Here is a 22,284-nt window from a genome sequence, read left to right as displayed (position 1 = left end):
GTTCCTTAAAATACTCATATGTAAGTAGGAAATTGCTTTAAAAATGTTGAGAAGATACCATGGTATAGTGGAATGAGCATGTTCCTAGTATTTGGTACGAATCCCTATTTTTCCACATACTAGCTTTTATGGCGATTAGGCTAGTTATTGAACATTTGTGAACCTCATGTTTAAGTAGTTTAAAGGATTGGCTAGAATGAGTGTCAGGTACCCAGTCTCAGTGCCTGTCCAAGCTTGTAGCAGCTTCATTGTGGCGCACGATCAGCTGCGTTGCCATGGTAGAGAACACATGGACTTGGAAAGTTGGCTCTGGCTCCAGCTGGCTCAGGTGTTTTCTGTCAGCAAGTCACTTAACTGCTCTGAAACTTTGCCTAGCAGCCTTGCCCTAAGGATTAGAGGTATTTGGTGTCAAGAGCCCAGTACATAACAGACATTCAATAAACAGTTGCTATTGCTATACTAGGTGGTTCTGGTTTCTCCGGGTATCTTTGAATATTATTATCATAGTTTTAAATCTGTACGTGTCTTTCAAGTTTCATTGCAAATTGAAGGTTCCAAGTGACGTTCTTTATTTTAACAGCTGCTTGGTCTAGTGTGGATAGGGGAATGAATACCTCTGAACAGAATTCTGCTTCTTTTGCATCTCTCACACTTAACTCTGCTGTTTCTGGTATGTGAAAACAGTCTTTCATTTAGTTAACAAAAAATTTTCTGTTTAATTTTAGCACTTGTTCTTTGAAAAAAATAATCAGAGTCAAGTACTGCTAGCCACATAAATTATAGATAAACAATATAAAGTAGCAAAGGCCTTGAAATGGAAAGCGAAAGACCTAAACTCTTAACCTGCTGGTGCTTAGATCCTTTTGTTGTGTAGATAGGAAGATTCTGTGGCCTGACATAACTGAAAGCATGTTGGCACACGTGCAGACGAATGCAGATATTAATAGAAGACCTTCCTTCAAAGTCGTGACACTTCTGTACTAGTTTATTCCTTTATTACTAACCAAACTACCATCAATCCAGCATTACTTACATAGATATGCCATTTATCAATAATAATTCATGGACCCAGTGTGCTGATCATGTAGTTCCACAGCGTCTGGAGTCACTAGTCTAGAAGAGAGGTCAGCAAACTTTTTCTGTAAAGGGCCCAATAACAAATATTTTAGGCCATGTGGGCCGTTCTGCCTTTGTAGCAGGGAAGCAGCCAGAGGCAATACATAAACCAGATGAGTGTATCGGGGTGAAATTTTGTTCTCTTGACTTTCTTCAACCATTTAAAAATATAAAAACTGTTCTTGGCTCCTGGGCCCATACCAAAAGGGGGGTGGCTAGATTTGGTTTATGAGCTGTGATTTGCCAACCCCTGGTCTTACAGGCTACATTGTAGTTCCAGAGGTACAAGTTAATATCTTCCTTCACTTGGTGACTTTGTACAACACAGATGCTGTTCTCTTCATATATTCAGAGAAAGCTGCTAAAGAAATAGCAACAGTGTTACTATAGTCTTTCTAAGCAACTAATGTGCTAATTATATATTAGTTTTATAGGGTTGTTCTACTTGTTAAGGTTTATTTTTAAAACATGTAACCATTTTGAGTCTATGTCAGGCATGTTAGTGGTAAGCTAATAAGCTAATCTACAACCAGCTGAAAATCTGTGAGGACTTCTTTGAGAGGAAGTGATTATGGCTAAGTCTCTTACACAAACATACTCTTCCTAACCCTTTATATCAGTGGCTCTGAATCCAAAGTGAGTATCAGAGTCACCTAAGAAGGATTCCAAAACACATGCAAATTCTGATGCCGAAGGTCCAGGGTATATAAATCCCTGATGGAGAAGCACTGCTTTACATTTCCATGCTAAAACGAGCTTATGGCAGTAGAGCCAAACATCTTTGAATGTGTATGCCCTGAAAACTGTATGCAGAATTTTGTGTAAGTCCTGGACAGTAGTCTGACCACAGCTTTCATCACACTGCTTATGGGCTGTGTGACCCCCACTCACCACACCTATTCCCCACCTCCCAGAGAAATGAAGACGAAAAATTTAGGAGATAATTTTCTCTTCTCTTTAAGTGCACTTGAACTTAACTTGGTCTCTAAACCGCCGGCACAACTCTCTAAATTCTCTTTGGCTTCTTTCTGCCTCACTTCTCTAAATATCATCTATTTCTTTTGTCTTTTTCCTTAGAAAGTTCTAGCAAACTCAGACATTTTCTAGTTCTCTCCTTTAGGGTTCTAAGGATATAGGGATATTCTGAAACATCTAGGATTTTTTTTTTAATGCTTTATTACTTTTCATTAAAACAAAACTTTTTTGACTTGAAATTTGGAGCTATCCAATTTGAAGTATATATTATAAAAAATAAAATCTAATGGATCGGTACTAAGGAAAAAATAGATTTCTGATCAGTGAATGCAATCTAGTGATTATCATGCTTAATCTAAAATTACCCTCAGTTCTACTTTATCTTAACTCTTTTTCTAATGTCTGAATTTTTCCTTTTAGGAGAAATGAAAAATAATTAAATCTTCGTGTGCAAAGTATAGAACTATTGTTATGAAACATCATTAGAAATTTCCATTTTTAATTTTATTGCATTCGTTTTCATTTAAGGGTCTACTGCTGAGCCAGTTTCTCAGTCTACCACTTCTGATTATCAGTGGGATGTTAGCCGTAATCAACCCTATATCGATGATGAATGGTCTGGGTTAAGTATGTCCTTTTATCAGTTTGCTTTTGTTTTTGTTTTCAGAATTTTCTTTCTAGCACCCTGAATTCATGTTTATGTTTTAATTTTAATTGTAATTTTTCACCTTTTAGGTCATAGCAATATAACTTAATACCAAGTGTATACTACTTACAAACCAATTATTAAATACCTGTAGAATTTAAAAAAAAGAAAACTAAATTCAGTTTTCATGATTGAGGCAATATTTAAACATGAAGTTTTCTTATAGTTGCACTGTAGTTTTTATAGTTTTTTAAATTGTTTGTTTTAAATAAATATTCTATTTATTTCCCTAGTTTTAATATACTAGAGTGAATACAATATATAAGAATGGCTTTGAACTTGTGAGGTATGCAGGTTTTTATGTTGGTAGAAAACCATTTTCTTAGTCTAATTTCCAATAGAAGCATAAGAAAGTTAAAGGCAAGAGTCACAAAAAAGAGGAAGGGGAAAAGAATATGATTTTTATGTTCAGAAAGCTCATACCATCTTCATATTAAAAAAGTATTTTTCCCCCCCACAACTTCACATCTCAGAATTGAAAACCCTCTGAAGACAGGAACTCACTCTGCCTTTCTTTCTCTCAGTGCTTAGTGCATTGCGTTTTACAGGTGTTCAGTAGCAGTGCTGATAACAACGGCAAACACAGTGTCTGACTGCCAGACACTGATCTAAGTGGTTTAAGTCTTAGGTATATTATTAGTTTGTTTAGTATAGTTCTATTGTAGGTATTACTTTTTCCCCCACACTTTCCAAATGAAGAAACTGAGACAAAGAAAAGTTCCCTAATTTTCCCCAGCCACACAGTTAGGTTGGAGGAGCAGGTATCAAACTAGTAGTCCGGCTCCAGAGTTTATGCTCTTAACCACTACATGTACAGCCTTGATGATGATAGTAATCATGAAGGTAAGTTTGAAACAGAGTCTGAACATTAGTCTTAGACTGGTCTCTGTTAGATTAGTTGAAGCATATTCTTAGAGGTTGAGGGAGATGAGGTTGGAAAGGTAAATTGCGAAAAGCCCTGAGTGTTAGTTGCTCAGTCGTCTCTAACCCGACTCTTTGTGACCCCCGTGAACTGTGGCCTGCCGGCTTTTTCTGTCCATAGAATTCTCCAGGCAAGAATACTGGAGTGGGCTCCTGTTTGCTCCTCCGGGGCATCTTCCCCACCCAGGGATCAAACGCAGGTCTCCTGCATTGTAGGCAGATTCTTGACCGTCTGCTGACTAAACATTAGGGAGGTAAGGGTAAGAACTAGGATCTGCCCTTAACCTCACGCAGTGGGAATGTGGAGCCTTAACCACTGGACCACCATGGCAGTCCCAGCATCTTAACTTCATATGCAAGTGCTTCGGTGAATCCAGTGCCTTTCTGCCAGATAATGATGTCTATGCCTCAAACCAGAGGGTCAGTATATTACTCAAATCACACTGTTAAATAATACGTATACTGTGTGGGATCAGTAATCTCAAATACTTCATGAATTCTATACATTTAGGAGGAATGACTAAATTTATAGAATTTAGTCATGACTAGTATTCTGACTAGAATACTAGTTTAGAAGGTAGATCCTAGTTCTAATCCTGACTTTAAAAAGTAGTAACTCATATGTCTTCAATTTTGTCACTTATATTGGAGTCTAGATTAACTGACCTGTAAAATAGAGCAAATAGTCTCTCATATCTATTTCCATAGAGTGTTATGAGGTTTTAATGAGATATTGAATGAACGTGAAAGTTCAAGTGTCAGATAAATAAAGGATTATAAGGATGGAAAGCAATTTTTAGAGGGAAAAAAAGCCTTACTTGTACTTTGGGAAGAATGAACAGCTATGTGCAAAATAGACTTGAGGAATGATTATAGGACTGATGGGTAGTGATTGTAAGAAAATAGCACTGAGGTGTCGTAGGCAGCTGTGGGTTAAAGCTGAGGAAAACTGAGGAAGCAGGGCTCCAGGCTTCACTGCTTGGACACAGTAGCTCTACTTTTGTATCCTTGTGTAAAAAACACAATTGGCTAATAAATAAGATACTGAAATAAACATATCCATGGGACTCTATTCTTCAAGTAATAAGTGTTAAGAACAGTTTCTTTGTTCGTTATGCTGTGTTGGCAGTCTTTGAAGTCCTCAGTTCCTCTTTAACCACATTTTCTCTGTGAATTTTATATTTTGTGTTACGTTCTTTAATGTACTAATTTTGGTACTCAGTGAATTTAGTCATTCCTCCTAAATGTATAGAATTCATGAAGTATTTGAGATTACTGATCCCACACAGTATATGAATTATTTAACAGTGTGATTTGAGTAATATACTGACCCTCTGGTTTGAGGCATAGACATCATTATCTGGCAGAATGGCACTGGATTCACCGAAGCACTTGCATATGAAGTTAAGATGCTGGGACTGCCATGGTGGTCCAGTGGTTAAGACTCCACATTCCCACTGCGTGAGGCACAGGTTCTATCCCTGGTCAGGGAACTAAGTTCCTGCCTTGCAGCCGAAATAATTTAAAAAATAAAATTAAGATGCTAAAGTACGGAAAGTAACATTTTTTAAAGGCGGCTGTTAGTCACTTATCTTGACCATAAAGGAACAATATCATAACCCCTATAAAAAGTCAGATTTTGAATAGAATTTTGTTTTTGTTGACACATCAGAGTGAAAGAATTAACAGCCCTATGGTGAAGAGGTTAAGAGCGTGAGCTTTGAGGACAGACTACCTGAGTTTGAATCTTAGCTACCTTGTTTTTCTGTGTTTCAGTTTCATCATCTGTAAATAATATTTCTTCCCTCACAAACTTAAAGCTGTTAGAACACTACCTGATAGATGGTAGATATTCAGAAAGTGTTGTGGTACTATTGATTGTCTTTTAGGAGCATAGTCGACTCAGTGAGGTTAATTTGTATTGTCTAATACAAACACTGGAGAATGTCTTTCTAACGTAATTGTTTTGTTTTATTAGAGTTAATGCTGAAATATGTTTTGACCAGAAACAACTGACAGCCATCTTATTACTGAAATAGAAAGGAGAACAGCTGTGAGATGCTTAAACCTAAAACATTGTTTCACAAGCAGACTAAATGCAGAGCTATCCCTACCATTTTGAAAAGACAGCTAATACAGTTCTTTGGAAACACTTTAGCAAAACTAATGGAAGAATTTTAAGAAATGAGAAATAATTAGAAAGAACTATGCTGTGAATGAAACTATACTACACAATTTCAAGGAAACTGTCTAAGAAGTTTTTACATTAGGCCCGTGAACTGTTAAGAATTATCCGTTGAGAAGTCACCTGGTGACAGTTTTTAGGCTTAGGTGATTGACCTGTTGTCTTAAAGTAGTTTTATTTGGGGAATTCCCTGGTTAGGATTCTGTGCTTTTACTGTCTAGAGCCCGGGTTCAATCCCTGATCCGGGAACTAAAATCCTACAAATGGGGCAGGGGCAGGAAGCAGTTTTATTTGATCTCCAGTTAATTTTAAAAGGTGGTCCAGTAGTTTTCCACTGCAGGGGGGTACAGGTTCAGTACTTGGTTGGGGAACTAAGATCCCACATGCCACACAACATAGCTGCAAAAAATAGATAAGTATACCAACCTGAAATGAATAAACATGAAAAAAATCACCATAAAGCTTTAATAAAGCCAGTAGAAATTTATGCTTCTGTTACTATTCTGGTAGAAGTTGAAGTGTGGGCTCCAGTTATTCCTCAAGCTTTATGGTTGTCTAAACCTTTAAAGAATAATAATTTTACCAAGTACTTTATTAGATTTTTATCCCTCACCACCCCTGCACCACTGCCATATTTATTAAGAGTTTATGTTCTCATTTAGTTGCTAAGTTGTGTCTGACTCTTGCAACCCCATGGACCCTCCAGGCACCTCTGTCCATGGGATTTCCCAAGCAAGAATACTGGAGTGGATTGCCATCTCCTTCTCCAGGGGGTCTTCCTGACCCAAATATTGAACCCGTCTCCTACGTTGGCAGGCAGATTCTTTATCACTGAGCCACCAAGGAAGCCCCATTTGCTTAAACTTTTTTTTTTCTTGACAAAGGGTTTTTTCCTGATAAGAGGCTTTAAGAGACTTGGTATATGAACACCAGTTTTCCAAATCTAGGTTTCTTATTTGTGAGGGTTAAGCAAAATCATTGACAACTTTGACATTCAAATCTCCTAAAAATATTGTTAATAAATGCTTGGTGTAAGGTGAGCAGTTGGTTCCGACATCTGCTAGATCCATTTTTACTTATAAAAATGGCTTCTACATTATGACATAACCAAGTGTATCTTACTCATTACGACATAACCAAGTGTATCTTACTGGGAGATTTATAGGATTGTGAGAAATAAATTAATTGTATATGCCTGATAACTTTTAAACTGGCTTTCTATTGTTAAAGTCATTGATAATGTATAAAAGCAGTGGATACCATTTATTAAGCACTTACTGCATTGTCCTGAACTGCTTTCCACGTATCTTATATAATCCTTGCAGCAATCCTATGAAGTTAGTACATAGCCCGTTAAGATTAAGAAATTTGATCCAAATTACATAGTTATTAAGTAGTAGAGCAATATTCAGATATAGGTCTGTTTGACTCTAAGACACGTTAGAGTCTTAACCTCTATGCTGTTACTATGTATACTGGCTCTGGAGACCTGGTTGTAGTAGTAAATATAGAAACGTAGAAAGGAACTTCCTTTTTTGTAATACATTTCACACTAGTAATCACTTGTCCATGCTTCTCCTGTACTGGACCATAAATTCTTATGTTTTCAGTCTCTCCCCATCCTCCACTGGTTTAGTCCCTCTTCTCCCTTTCTGCGCTGCTCGTAACAGAACCTGTCACTCTACTTAACTGTCTGTTGTACTTCATCCCTGAGTAGACTGACTGTGAGCTCCATGTGTAAAGGCCTTTTGTCATACTCATTTTTGTATCTCTGTTACCTGTCTAGCTCAAGTTCTAGTACTTGAAATTCTAGTAAATGAAATTCCTATAACTCCATTGTTAAGATGTATCTATTATTAATGTATTCCTTAATCTCTTCCTCATAGAAATTTGGGATCATGATGCGTGGTTTTGTCTGCCTTTTTTTTCCTATGAGCATTTTCCCAGATCATTACATATTTTTCTGAAACATAGACTTTTTAAAAGTCTTCATGAAGATGTATCATAGTACCTCCCCTCTAAACAAAAATAATAGAATTCATGTGGAAAAATAAGAATAGTGAAGAAAATAAGAGAAATGCAGGCAGATTTGTTTTTCTAGATGTTAAAATGCATACAGAGTTACATTTTGTATGCCACTATCCCAGGAATAGATGAATGGAACAGAAATACCAGAAACAGACTGAAATATATAAGAATTTAATATTTGGGGAAAGTAGCATTTGGCATTAATTGGGCAAAAGTCAGGGTTATATTTTTTGGTTTTGGGGTTTTTTTCCCCAGCAAAGAACAATGTTAGGATGACTTGCTAACCATTTAGAAATAAAGCCTAACTTCTGTTATCTTGACAGTAAGTAGTCATGGGTGTATACATGGATGTATATGAAAGTCTAGGTTAAAATTTTTTTCTTAAAAAAAAAAAAAAATTGTTCTTGAGAATAGGGTGATAGAAGCCCTAAAAATGACTCACATATTTGGAAAGATGTAAGTAGCATTGAATAATCCGAAAAAAACTGTAAGGTACAGGTTAAGTATTTTTTAAAAGAGGAGAAAAGGAAGAGGTTAAATATTCTGCATGATTTGGTGAACTTGAAGAAGAACCTAATCTTGAAATAGTTCATAAGGAGGGGAAGAGCGTGATTTTGGCACTTCTGTTAAAGACTCATTTTGTACCCTGGAGGGGAGAATCAGGAAACAAAAAAAAAATGACCAAGTCCTTTTTATAGTTAGACGTACACAATGAAAAGAAAGCAAATTCAGGAGACAAAGTTCCTTTGATAATAAAGGAAGAATGGAATAAATGGTTAATTAATACATTTTCTGGAGTTTCTTAGTCATTCCATCTAGTCATATAATGTGCCCAGCAGAAGTTGGGGAAAGGTTTTTACCATTGTGTTACTGGGGTTTTTCCTGACTCTTAAAATGTGATTGGGAGGAAGAAGAGTAATAGTATAAAATTACAGCTTAGTTCAACATAAAGAATTTGGGGTTTTGCATTTGGTTTTTGGCAGAAATGACAGATACCTGATTCACACTGTTAAATTTTAGATGGTCTGTCTTCTGCTGATCCCAGTTCTGATTGGAATGCGCCAGCAGAAGAGTGGGGGAACTGGGTAGATGAAGAAAGAGCCTCACTTCTGAAGTCCCAGGAACCAATTCCTGATGATCAAAAAGTGAGTAAAAGAATCGGCAGATATGTTTATTTCTCTGTGCATCCAACTGTATTGGAATTATTAACGTATCCAGGGGTAGAATTGGCTTCAGAGAGGCGTTCTAATCATACTAGCTTCAATCATCTTAGGGTCGCATGCCTTCTCTCTGTTACTGTTTCTTCTTTCCACAGATTATTGAGGATTCTATGTGGAAAACATTATTATATACTGATAAGAAAACAAATGCACAATTCCTGTCCTCTTACCAGAATTATTATATCAGCCTACCAACTCTTGGTGTGTTTAGATAAAAGCAGATTGGTTCTCAGTAAAAAAATTAAGGAAAACTTCATAGCAAGATAAGACTGAGAACATTATGAGAAAGGGACCAAGGAAAGTAACATGTTTGATGGGGAGGAATAATAAACACGCGTGGAATGGACTGGTGGTAGGATCAGTGGTTTCTGTGTCAGGCTTCCCCTCCGAGGCTTCGTTCCTTAAGGAAAGGGACTGTGAAGTTCTGTTCTTGTAGCTCTAGCAACATGTTTGGCATTTAGTAAACAGACGAAACGAATGATGAGCATTGCTACGGTTTTATAGAATTCTGTAAGTAATGAGAACCTAGGACAGCCTTCAAACCAGGGATAACCTGGTCATTGCTCGGGTTAGAAAAACTAGGCTGGATATTGCGGAAAATTGAGAAGACTGATTTTGGAGCCTATTTTGTACTATTTTGATTACATAAATCAGGGCAGGAGACAAACTAAGTTGATAGCTTTGAAAAAGAATAGAAGTGGTATTTACAAGAGACACTAAGCTACTGATTGAACTTTTCTGCTGGTTAGTTTTTCTATTAAAGAAAAAAAGTCAGAGAAGATAATAGGGCCATTATTATTCAACAAAGATTAATTGCATCTGCCATGGGTCAGATATTGTGCTAGTAGAGAAACAAAATATAATTACTGCCTTCAAGGAGCCTATACTCCAGGTAGGGAGGAGAGGAAGGAGACCAGCACTCTGGAAGATAAAGGTAATGTTATAATGTATTAGGTATTGTGAAAGCACTTTGGAGTTTTAGCAAAGGCATCCCAGATGTAAGAGCATAATGTATAGCAAAGAGGGGTCAGAAATGAGACTGGGAGAAAAGCAGAGGGAAGATTCTATAAGACCTTGAATATTATGCAAAAAACCTTGGATTTTGTCCTATAAATAATGGGAGAATCTTAAAGTGGTTTGTTTTGTTTTTGTGGGATTTGTTTGTTTGTTTGTTTTTGTAGGGTGGTTGTTTTTTTTTGTTTGTTTTCTTGGGTTTTTTTGCTACTTTGGTAATCCCTGTAGATAAAGGAATAGAGGCATATGAGAATAAAGGCAGGAATACCAGTTTAAATGTTGTTTTAGTAGACCTGTACAGTAGTGGTGAGAATGGTATACAGAGTAGGGGAGAGGTTTGAAAACTAAATTGAAACAAAATCAACAGAACATGGGGTTAGAATTGATTGGAGAATCATCAAAAATGACTTCCAGAATGCTTAGGTAACTGGGATGGTGAAAGTGGTGTACCCAACAGAGAAAACAAAAGCTAGTTAACTGAGGGGAAAGGTGGCTGGTTCAGTTTGAGATGTGTTAGATGCGGGGTGTTATGTCGATTTGCCTAAGAAAAGTGGCACCTGGGCTTAGCTGTTCAGTGCCATGTGGGATCTTCCCAGACCAAGAATCAAACCCATGTCCCCTGCATTATAAGCTGGATTCTTAACCAGTGGACCACCAGGGAAGCCCAGAATGCCAATTTTTTCATGAGTTAAAAGATGTTAATTTCAGCCTTTTTCCCATGAACAAAAACAGTGTTCTACCATGAGGAACCACATTTCTCTTATGGATGGATTATAAATTGGCTGAAAAGCAGACTGACCAGAGTAGAGTCCTTGTGGCCTGAATATCCTTCAGAGGATGCATCTTTTCACATGATATTTTCATCATTATGAGCCTGTGGTAAAAACTTCTGTGGAATTTTCTCCACAGCTAGTAACCGACTTGGACTGAATGTCTCTTAACCAAGATTCTAATTTGCTATTTTTGTCATGCACAGTATTATTTTTAATGACATTCCTTCTCACATTGGTTTTTTTTTTTTTAAATTAAGCCTTTTGAGGTAATTTTAGAGTCACATATGCTTACAAGAAATAATACAGAGAAAAAACACCTGTACCCTTTACCCAGGGGTCCCCAATGATTACATCTTGCAGAACTCTAGGACAGTATCACAACCAGGACCTTGACACTGACACAGTCAAGATTCAGAACATTTCTAGGGCTTCCCTGGTGGCTCAGTGGTGAGGAATCCACCTGCCAATGCAGGAGACAGGGGTTGCATCCCTGGTCTGGGAGGATCCCACATGCTGCGAAACAAAAGAGAGCCGAAATCTACAGCTACTGAAGCCCCCAGACCACAGCTTGAGAGTAGCCCCCGCCCCCCGCCACAGCTAGGGAAGAGCCCGCACAGCAGTGAAGACCCGGCATAGCCCCCAAAATGAGTGCCAGATGCAGAACATCCTAGTCTCTTTGTGAAATACCTGTTTATATCTTTTGCACGTTTTGCAACTGGATTGTTTGTTTACTGTTGAATTTTGAGTGTTCTTTATATAATCTGGATACAAGTCCTTTGTTGGATATATGATTTACAGATACTTTCTCTTCCTCTGTACCTTGTTGTTGTCTTAACAGGGTCAAATTCAGTTTTAATCCAGATAGCTCTGTGTTTAAATAAAATGAATGACCTATGAAATGAACTTTTAAAAACCAAGGTTTGCACAGCTCTAATTGATCATGTAGTGAGTAATGAAAGATGTAAGAGAAAGGGGTTTATCTTAAACAAATAGAAGAGTGAAGAAGAGTTTGGTTATTTTTTGTGTGATTTAAGATCAGTTTTATTATTACTAATATGTAGAATTTGGGAGAAAAAGACTAAACTTAATAAATTATTTCCTAAATTCTGAATAAAGAAAACTTCATTGATTCATTTCAGTACTTTTGCTTTTAACATCAGGTTTCAGATGATGATAAAGAAAAGGGAGAGGGAGCTCTTCCAACTGGAAAATCTAAAAAGAAAAAAAAGAAAAAGAAGAAGCAAGGTGAAGATAACGCTCTTGCACAGGTAAAGTATCAAAACAACAGACATCCTTCCTTAAGCACCTACTGCTGACTTGTGAAAGGATCATTTGCAGATGCTAAGAAAATGTAGAGATATAAAGACAGGATGTAAGACATCAGATTTACTTAGTGTTTGAAAAGTCATAGAATGTTTTAAAGACTTTATATATCATACTGTAATAAAAAGATTATTGCTCTAAAGAAAATCATATCAAAGATGTAAACCAAAAGCAATTGACTAAAATTCTAAATTAGCGCACTTGGGTTTATGTTATGGTGAAGTGAACAGAGGTTACGGCATTTCACACAGCAGAAATTCTTTGGGCAGTGGAGTTTAGCCCATCAGAATTTCAGTACAGTTACGAAAACCATGTGCGTGACAAGGGGCATCTCACACGTGAGTCCGAGTTCTCTGGCTGCTGTACTTGGTATCCTTGCCTGGTACTTTTGGCTTTTAACAGAAACTTTCTTTGGTCTTTTCCTATCTGGGAAGGTATTTCTAGATTTTAATATAGATGAAAACAAAGGTTAATTTCAGGTGTACTCGATTACTAGAAATATGCATGACTTTGTTTTTGAAAGCAGTATCACTATTACATTGCAGCTTATGAAAATCTTGTTTCTCATCTATAACTTTGTGGCTGATTGTTTTCATTCCTTTAAATGTAGGAGATAGCCAAAATATTTAGAGAACAGGCTACCTAGTGATTTTCCCATTTAATTAAATTGTGAAAGTTCCTTTGGTGGTGGTCTTTCTTTTTTATTATTGCACTGGGTCTTGGTTGCATTGCACAGACTGATGGGGCAGTTGGGGGCTGCTCTTGGTCGTGGTGCCAGCTTCTCGCTGTGGTGGCCTCCTGTAGAGCATGCGCTCTGGACGCACAGGCTCAGTAGCTGTGCGGCACATGGGCTTAGTTGCTCCCAGGAATGTGGAGACTCCCCGGACCAGGGATTTGAACCCGCGTCCCCTTTATTGGCAGGTGGATTCTCACCCACTGTACCACCAGGGAAGTCCTGTGTTTCTAAATACAGTGAATAAGTATGTAATCACTTAAATATATTTAAGTGTATTTAACTCACTTATATACAGTGAATAAGAGAGTCAGTCAGTCTGTATTCATATCTCTGTTCTGCATTTACTAGTTGTTTTTTGTTTGTTGTATTTTGCACAAGTTACTTAACTGCATAGGTTGCTTTTGAGAATTAAATGAGATCTGTGAAGTTCTGTAAAGTACATAGCACATGGTAGCCTACGCATAAGTGATTACATTTTGGGTTTTTTTTTCTTTCTTACCATTTACAATGATGTCATATTTAATATATTCTTTTATTTTTTTTAATATATTCTTATTCATAACTTCTTTCACATACCTAAGCATGTAATGTATTCTTAAAAGTCTATAAAGGCCTAAGAATGAAAATGTTTAAACTTGGAAAGGACCTTAGAATTTATCTACACAAATTTTATTTTACAGTTGAGAAAACCAGTTTGAGGAAATCAAAAATTTGTCCTTGATATTTTATGACATGCCTATCCATGTCCTTTCTACTGTGAAAGCTTAATTTATCTAGAAAATGCACTTAGGTATATATATTTCATGCCTTGCTGCCGCTCCTGCTAAGTCACTTGTCGTGTCCAACTCTGTGCAACCCCATAGACGGCAACCCACCAGGCTCCCCCGTCCCTGGGATTCTCCAGACAAGAACACTGGAGTAGGTTGTCATTTCCTTCTCCAGTGCATGAAAGTGAAGTCACTCAGTCGTATCCAACTCTTCGAGACCCCATGGACTGCAGCCCACCAGGCTCCTCCGTCCGTGGGATTTTCCAATACCATTTCATTTAATGACTTCTTCATGCCTTGAAGAAGTCATTAAGTGAAATGCTATTTCTAAAGTCTTAAAATATCAACTAATTCACCATGTAATTTTTCTAAAAGGAAAAAGTGCTAGTTTTTTGTTCGGTTTAGTAAATTAAATGATTCCCACTTGAGGCTGTGAGTGTGTTGCTTTTTAGTTAACAAAAGATTTAAATCCCTGAAGAAAACAGGAATGATGAACATACCAGAGATTTTTAAAATCTTTGAATAATAATTTTTTTATGCTCTTTTAAGCTACTTGGGCAGTTTCTGAAATAAAATTATCTTCTTGGGAAATATCTTCTGGAGATTGATACGATAAACCAAGTATATTTTAATTCATAGAAATGATTTATATCATCTAATGCACTGCTTTTCTCTGTAGGACACAGAAGAATTAGAAAAAGAGATTAGAGAAGAGCTTCCAGTGAATACCTCTAAAGGCCGTCCAAAACAGGAAAAAGCTTTTTCTTTGAAGACCATAAGCACTAGTGATCCAGCTGATGCACTAATCAAAAATAGCCAGGTAACTTTTTGATATCCAAGAAATAAAATTTTGATGACTGGAGCATTGTATTAATACAAATATTTTCTTGAAACACTGTGCTAAACATTTTTAATACACCAAATTGCCCTCATAGCAACCCGAAAAGAAAAGGTACAACCCGTTATATGAATGAGGTTAGAGAAGTTGAATAAGTTGGCCCAAGTCCTACAACTGTCAGAAGCAAAACTAGAGAAAGCCACTAGACGGTTTCTTTTTCTTATTAAATACATAGGCATGCAAGGGACAGATACATGGCTTACAGAAAACGTGAGGAGTTGCGCTTTCCCTAAAGCAAGCACATACTGTATTATGACTGAGGTCTAGTCTCTAAAATGTAGCTTTTTTTAATGTAGTGACAGTATCTTAAAATGTGTGCCATCTGTGGAAAATTTTGATATGTCAGAAGGGACCATTTTATAAAAGGCCTAGACCAGTGACACAAAGCCCATAGCGCTTTAAAGTCTGATTTCTAATTTGGTAAGTTGTATCATTTAGAAATATATGAAATATTAACAACTATGAAATTGTGCATGGTTCTCATTCAAAATGTGTATTGAGAATCTCCCACACTATTTAAAGTTCTGGAGATACAGCAGAGAACAAAGCAGAAAAAAATATCCCTGCCTTTATGGCACTTACATATTTAATGAAACAGCTTTAATATTAAGACCGCAGAGGGTCATGTGACATTTTGCTAAGTCATTTTCAGAAGTCACCTTGTAAAGGGTATTTGAGTCCTTCTGTGATTTAATATAGAGAAGTGAGAGGATGGGGAGGGTAGGAAGAGATTTAAAATGAGTACTAAAACTTTGGAATAAATACAGGGAACATTAATAAAACTGAACCAAGCAACGTAAATGCAGCTTCAGATACCTGAAATAGAAAGGAGTCCTGGTAGTTGCCTAGGCACGCACGTCTTCCTCTTTGTTTCCTTTCTTGTTTTGCTTTTTTGAATTCATGGAGCCTGGAAGAACAAGGGGCAAGAGAAGTATGACTTACCCTTGTTGCTGTATTCAAAATCATCATCACAGGTAGAGCTGAAGGGTGAGATGATCTCTGACTCATCTGTTCCAGCCTCACTCCACATACCAGAGTTTCTGTCCTTTACCTGTCCTGAGCCTCATTCTGGCAAATCAGTTAGTTGACCGCTCTGCTCCCAGGTTGGAGAGGAGAAGCAAGACTCAAGTTCGGCCCTAAGCATTTATAATTTCACTACCAGACTCAATAAAACTCTGAAGATTTGAACCTGAGTTTTCCTAGTTGCTTTAATAGATTAGGACTAGTAGCTATAGTCTGCTTTATCTGAGGCCATCTTTTTCCTTGGGGAGAAAACTGAAGCTGTTGCTGCTGCTGCTACTTGAGATATCCCTACCTCATGAGAAGGAGAAAAGGAGATGTCACTATTGGTAGCTCAGAAAGTTGATATTTTTAACTTTACAAAAAAAGCTTTTGAGGAGGTGAGAGTTTGTGGGAAAATGGATGGAACCATTCAAGCACATGAAAAAATCCTGTTACTTGTAATGAAAAAGACAAATGTAAAAGTTAATGAAAACTGAATTATTCACTCCTCTTTGAGATTCAGTAGACATCCTGTAATTTTACACATTTAATCATTTTTATCTCAGTCTGTATTTGTGGATATTGTAGTTAAAGATTTATTTGGTTATATGTCACTAGAGGGCAGGCATGAGTTGTAGTGCTTCTGCTGGTAAATGATTTATTCATTATCTTTGTATTTCAGCTGAGCAGCCTCTTGTTATTACTATGACATTTGATATTTTTTTGTGAAAACCTAAGATAATTTTATTTCAAAATAGCCTATCAAGACTCTTCCACCTGCTATTTCTACCGAGCCATCTGTTATTTTATCAAAAAATGATTCTGACAAAAGCTCTTCCCAAGTGCCACCGATGCTACAAGAAACAGATAAATCCAAGTCAAATACTAAGCAAAATAGCGTGCCTCCTTCACAGAGTAAGTAATCCTCATTTTGGTTCTTTTGGTGTTCTCTGTACTGTTTATAGGTGTCACTGTCTTGGAAGTCTAAAGGATTACTGAGTTCAGTTGACTCTCTGTGACCCCAGGAAAGGATTACTGGAGCAGCCCTTTCCTCCTTTGCAAAGCCTAGATGCCTTGGAACCTTGCAGAGCTCAGTTGTGAGGACCAGGGAGCTAAAGTCACTTCAGGCCAGAGTAGGTGGCTAAGGACATACACAAGGGAGCCCCTGGGATCTGCCCCTACTCTCCGGGTCCCTCCCTTTTTCTGTGCACAAGTCCTTAAAACCATGCCCCCTCCCCCGCCTTTTTCTCCCTTCAGCTACCTTTAGTGTCCATTTTACCCACTTTCACTCTTACTACTTAGATTGAGTCTTGTAAGTGATGGTTTTTTAGGTCAAAATGATGAACTATCATCTGTGTGCTTAAACCACACAAAACATTGGAATTGAGGAAAAGGAGAGAGGAGGGCAGCCGGAGAATAACCTAAAAACCTGTCACTAGAACTTGAAAATGTGAACGTAAAATTTGAGGCATTATCAGTGGATTTCAAAGCATGTTTTTATTGACATTTCTTTTATATTTTTGAAACAGAACAGTATTTACTATCCTCCTGATGTCTCTTTCTCTCTCCTTTTCTCTCTCTCTCTTTTTTTTTCCTTTTAGCCAAGTCTGAAACTAGTTGGGAATCTCCCAAACAAATAAAAAAGAAGAAAAAAGCCAGACGGGAAACGTGAATTTTTTTTCTTCCTGAATTGGACATGTGTTTGCAAACACTGTCTTGAAGATTATGCTGTTTATGCAATAATTTGTGAACATGTACAGAGTTTTATATAAATTTAAACCAGTTTTTAAAACAAAACTGTGAACACAACCACCATAAAAATGGAATCAAAGGAAAGTTAATTTATGAAATTAAGAGGTCAGCAGAACATGCTACAGTGCTGGAAGACACTTGGGGAAGGTCCCTCTAACAAGAACGATCTTAAGATTATCATCCTGGTTTTACAGCAGTGCCCTGTTTACAACAGATTGTGCCCTATCTCATCTGCAGCTAAGGAATAAAGGATTCTGATTAGAGAGAAGGCTGCCTGCAAACTAGTAGGCAGCTTCTTGGATCTTATGCACGGAACTTAAACCATTTGAATCTGTTTTACGCTTAAATCAAAGTGCTTTGATCAAATGCATAATCTGCCATATCTTTACATATTTGTTGGTAGCAATTTGTATTAAAGAAATCACAAGTGCAAATAAAAAGTCATTTATTATTTAACTAAACTGTTATGGTTTAGTTTACAATTTTTAAAATGTTCTTAAAACATTGAAAACGCAGTTGACACTTGTATGGCTTATGAAGTTATTTTTTGATAGTCTTACTTTACTTGAATTGTTCAAAGTACAGTATATTTTAAGTTAAGAAAGGTAAACTCTATGTATTTGTTTTATACTTTTAAGATTCAGACTCTCAATGCTCTTGTGTATGATTTGAAAACTTTCAGGCAAAATCCAACTTATATTTTTTTCCCTAGCAATTACTTTTTTCCAGCATCAATTCTTCTTCGTTACTAATCCTTTTTTGACTTTACAAGTGAAATCTTTCACAAACTAGTTATACAGACAGAACTTTGAGTACATGATGGAGAATGAAAAACTAGAGTCAGACAGCTTTAATTGACATTGTCAAGACCTCCAGTTATCAGGAATACATTTTTTTACTGCCTTAACCTGTAGTGCGTAGAATATGCATCAATTTCTTGAAGGGGATTCGTGTTTTTATAAGAATTTTCATGTAATTATTGCAATCGTGATCAAATAAGGAACGTTTCCTGCTTGAAACTGTATTGATTTAAATGATGTGTGAGACAGTTTCACCATTTTCAGGCACTGTGTAATTCTATTGTAATAAACTGGCAGGTATCTTTGTAATTATAAATAGTGCATGCTCAGCCATGTACACTGTAAATAGCCTTTACCAAACGTGTTTGACAAGGACCATAATTAACATCACTTAGTGAATTGTGATAAAGAAAAAAAGCCATGACTTATTTGATGTGATTGGCTTAATTGTTTTTCTGTGGCGCCAGAATGAAACTGTTTTAACAGCTGTAACCAATGGTACTGATCTATCCATCCAGTTCTGTCTCTTCTATTTGATTGTGGTTTGATAGTATTGCATTGTCACACCGGAAAGCTAAAGAAACAAAATGGTTTCAGTTTTGCTGAAGACTGGCCTTATTAATGGACAGCTTTCCTAACAAGCGATTATTAACTTTTATCAGGTGTTAACATCTGTTTCAGGAACACGGCAGTATGTTTACATGTCAGAAGTTTTGTTTAATTCTGATATTTCTAAATTGATTTGTTTAAATAAATTCAACAAATGGATAGCATTGTTTTTATTTGCTTCAGTATCGGGGTAAATAAGCTAAAGTGCCAGGAGTGAGTTTCTTGAAATGACTGTATTAGCTTTATATAGCTGCTTCCTAAAGAGATCCAAGGATTCCTGCGTTGCAGCACTTTGTAAAGGTATCAGCAAAGGCGAATTCAATAGGAAGTCTGTGTAATTTTAGAATGTGCCAAAAGATCTATGCTCAAAAAATTAAATTGAACTCTCTCAACTCTACCTCACCATTTCTTTACCTTAGAATTGTGTTGGCTGTGTCAAATGTCGGACTTTTTATTTCTCCATCTTAGTATCTCTCATTGAACCACCAACGCCGTGTGTTACAAACACCTTCTTTTGAGGGGAGATGGGTGCAGAGACGGAGAAGTGCCCTTCTAAATTGGGGTGGATCCGAGATGGAAATAAATACCCATCCCTTCTCTGTGGCTCAAGAACTAGAGCATGGCTTTTATATTCCAAGAGATGGCAGCTATGAGTGTTAAAATTACTATCAGTTCATTCTGTTGCACAGTTAAAATATCATTCATTGTTCATCACTCTCCACTTGTTCCATAAATGTTTATGACATGAAAGCAGTTTCTGGCATCTGAACCAGAGGAATTGTTTTCCAGCATCAACGCAAAAGACATTAAAATACAGGGAAGAGGGGAAGAGAGGAGAATTGTTGTTCTTCGGAGGCTTGGCCACTAGTAGGGAGATAAGTGACCCCTTTAAAACTTCAGGCCTGAAGGGGATCCTTATTCTGACTAATAGACAAAGCCTCCTAGAGAAACTGTTTAAATAAAACTTGCATTCATCCTGACCTGTCTCCCCATACTTAGTGGAAATCTTTCTTGTCCTGGAGCAGGGAGTAATGGGTTAGGACTTCCCCAGACTGGAATCCTATCTCTCTGTACCCTACATTGAGCAAAACAACAGTTGAGAGAGTCCAAAAAACAAGTATTGAAATAAAATGTCATCAATGTAATTGACCGTGTTTCCTTTGTGCATGCATTTTATTGGATGGGGAGTGGGAATAAGTCATCTGAATCTATTGGTATTATTTCAGAGACTAATCCAGTTTGTACTTGGGTTAAAGATATTGAAGGGCAATATTTAATTACAGAGTTTAGTTTTTCTTAAAAACAATCCTCTTAATAAATAGTGTGAAATGTCTTTCAAATTTTAGAATTTAGGCTTAAGATGTCTAATAGATGTCTTAAGACTTTCCTATAAACTCATTGCACAAACTGGAATTACCTTCCAACAGACTTAGGGAATGCAAATATGTTATTTGTAAAATGCATTGAGTATTGTAAATAAAACAAGCCATTTTTGTTTTGTTTAAATTGCTTGTTACAGTTCTCTTATGGGAGGGGACTGCGCATCCTAAGCTAGTCTTAAAGGCAGTGACTTCTTGATGTTAATGTTTCTAAACTCGAGGTTCTATATGTTTCAAATGTTCTTGATGCTCTGAAACCATAGGTGCACTTGGAGGTTTTAACCACTGGAAAAGGCAGAAGTGTTCAGAGTGAAGCATCTCTTGAGCTCTCCTGTTTGTGACACACCCTTGTCTGTGGGAAACAGCTTCCATCATCTTAGCAGTAGATGTAACTCACCAGGCGCAGTGTATGACTCGTGTCAACCCTTTTAAGGAAATTAGACTCAAATTGGCATCATTATTTTTAAAGTTTATTTCTCTTCCATGTCCGTCTGAGAAAGCAGTGCAGAGCTGCTTTGACCCTCGGCGGGCCCAGGCGCCCAGGGTCCATCCTCCTGTGTTCCTCTTCGGCGCTCTCAGCATGCAGCATCCGTGTCACGACTGCAGACAGCTGCACCAGTTAGAAACCCCCTCTCAGCATTTCTGCCCCCTTCCTTTAAGAGCTCTTCTTAGCAAGTTATTCACACCACACAGACTTATCCACGCAGTCACTTCATCCTCCTAGCTTCAAAGGGGCATGGGAAATACTAAGTCTCTATCCTGGGCTGTCACGGGCCAAATTAACATTCAGGTTTCATGACTGAGGAAGCAGCAGAGAGCGGGCTATCAGGAACAGCTCGCCATCTTCTGGCACAAGGTTGACATATATTGTGTATATTATGCAGCCAAGCATCACTTTCAAGGTCAGGTTAGCTTTTCCCATTGAGCAGAAATTTAAAATTCTTGGATGCTAACTTATATGTAATAGATTCTGAAAGAAATTTCTGCCACTCGATGCTTTAAATTCTAGAGGCTTAAAGAAACTTACTAGCCTGCTATCACACGCTCACTGCAAGTATAGATTAGAACAATTTGCAGGGAAGTTAACCCTGGTGTATAATCTTCTAAAAATTAAAAGGCATTATTACTATTCAGAATACTTTAATAAAAGATTGCTAATCCTAGCATCAAGACAGGTATATGAGGTGCTTGTAAAATGTTTGCTACCTACCTAATAATAATTAACAATACTGAGGTTCATGAACAGGCTAATCTGAAGAAAACTTTAAGCAGATTCAAGGTCATCCCCATGATAATGGCATTCTTATTTGTATGTGTGCTTTCCTTTTTTATTTATTGTATCAAAGCCTTCAAAATGAATATATGTAACATGTACATAAATTATAAAGCATAATAAAATGAACACCTCTGAAACCACCATTCTGCTTAAGAAATAGAACGTTACCAGTAGAGGGTGTTGGGGGTGAGCTCGATCTTTGGTGACAGGATCAAGCGGCAGGGGTGGGGGGTGTTGGAGGGGGACTGCGAAGGCATGGATGAAAAGAGCTGCTCTCAGATACCCAGGGTTGGCACAGGTCCTTTTCGGTACCAGATCTGACTAGGGGTCCCAGGTAACACACGTCACCAGGTCTCGGAAGGCTGTCTTGACAGCCTCACTGGTGCTGCTTCCTAAAGTTGTCCCACCGACATCTGGTGGGAAATTGTTGGGATGAATATGCGTTAGGTACCCAGTGAATCACCGTGCGCGAAGAGTGCCCTCGGAGTTGTGCGATGCACACTTCCCGTGGCAGCCTTTCCACAAGGAAGGATAGCGAGGCTCTGTGCTAGAAGGTGCTCCCCCAGGCTCGGAATAGCCGTGTGCGTCCTGCTTAAGGCAAGGGCATCTTGCGAGGTGTGCCAGGGCTACTGACTTTCTGACAGACACCAGAGATCAACCTGAGCTCTGAGCTCCTTGAGACACTAGAATTATGAATCATTTCTAAACTGTCTTCCATGATTTTAAAATATATTGCTGGGAATAGTTGGAGCTATTCCCACTTGTCATCAAAACTGAAGTGACCATGATAATGAACAATGGCAG

General features: G+C 37.5%; 1 protein-coding gene across 3 annotated transcripts in view; it reads left to right on the top strand.

The window, feature by feature from the left end:
- Window positions 1-17,926, top strand: part of MTDH (metadherin) — a 53,772-nt gene extending 35,846 nt beyond the window's left edge. For 2 of the 3 annotated variants that reach the window (XM_052651952.1, XM_052651950.1), the window contains exons 7-12: window positions 2,620-2,718; window positions 8,952-9,076; window positions 12,099-12,206; window positions 14,444-14,584; window positions 16,423-16,579; window positions 17,266-17,926. In XM_052651952.1, the coding sequence (XP_052507912.1) occupies window positions 2,620-2,718; window positions 8,952-9,076; window positions 12,099-12,206; window positions 14,444-14,584; window positions 16,423-16,579; window positions 17,266-17,336 (701 nt within the window). In that variant the 3' untranslated portion in view covers window positions 17,337-17,926. The remainder of the gene's footprint in view (window positions 1-2,619; window positions 2,719-8,951; window positions 9,077-12,098; window positions 12,207-14,443; window positions 14,585-16,422; window positions 16,580-17,265) is intronic. The other variant, XM_052651951.1, reaches the window with a different exon arrangement.
- Window positions 17,927-22,284: the final 4,358 nt, after the last annotated feature.

Source organism: Budorcas taxicolor, chromosome 14, assembly GCF_023091745.1.
Source record: "Budorcas taxicolor isolate Tak-1 chromosome 14, Takin1.1, whole genome shotgun sequence".
Taxonomy (NCBI): domain Eukaryota; kingdom Metazoa; phylum Chordata; class Mammalia; order Artiodactyla; family Bovidae; genus Budorcas; species Budorcas taxicolor.
This window is presented reverse-complemented; position numbering and strand designations above follow the sequence as displayed.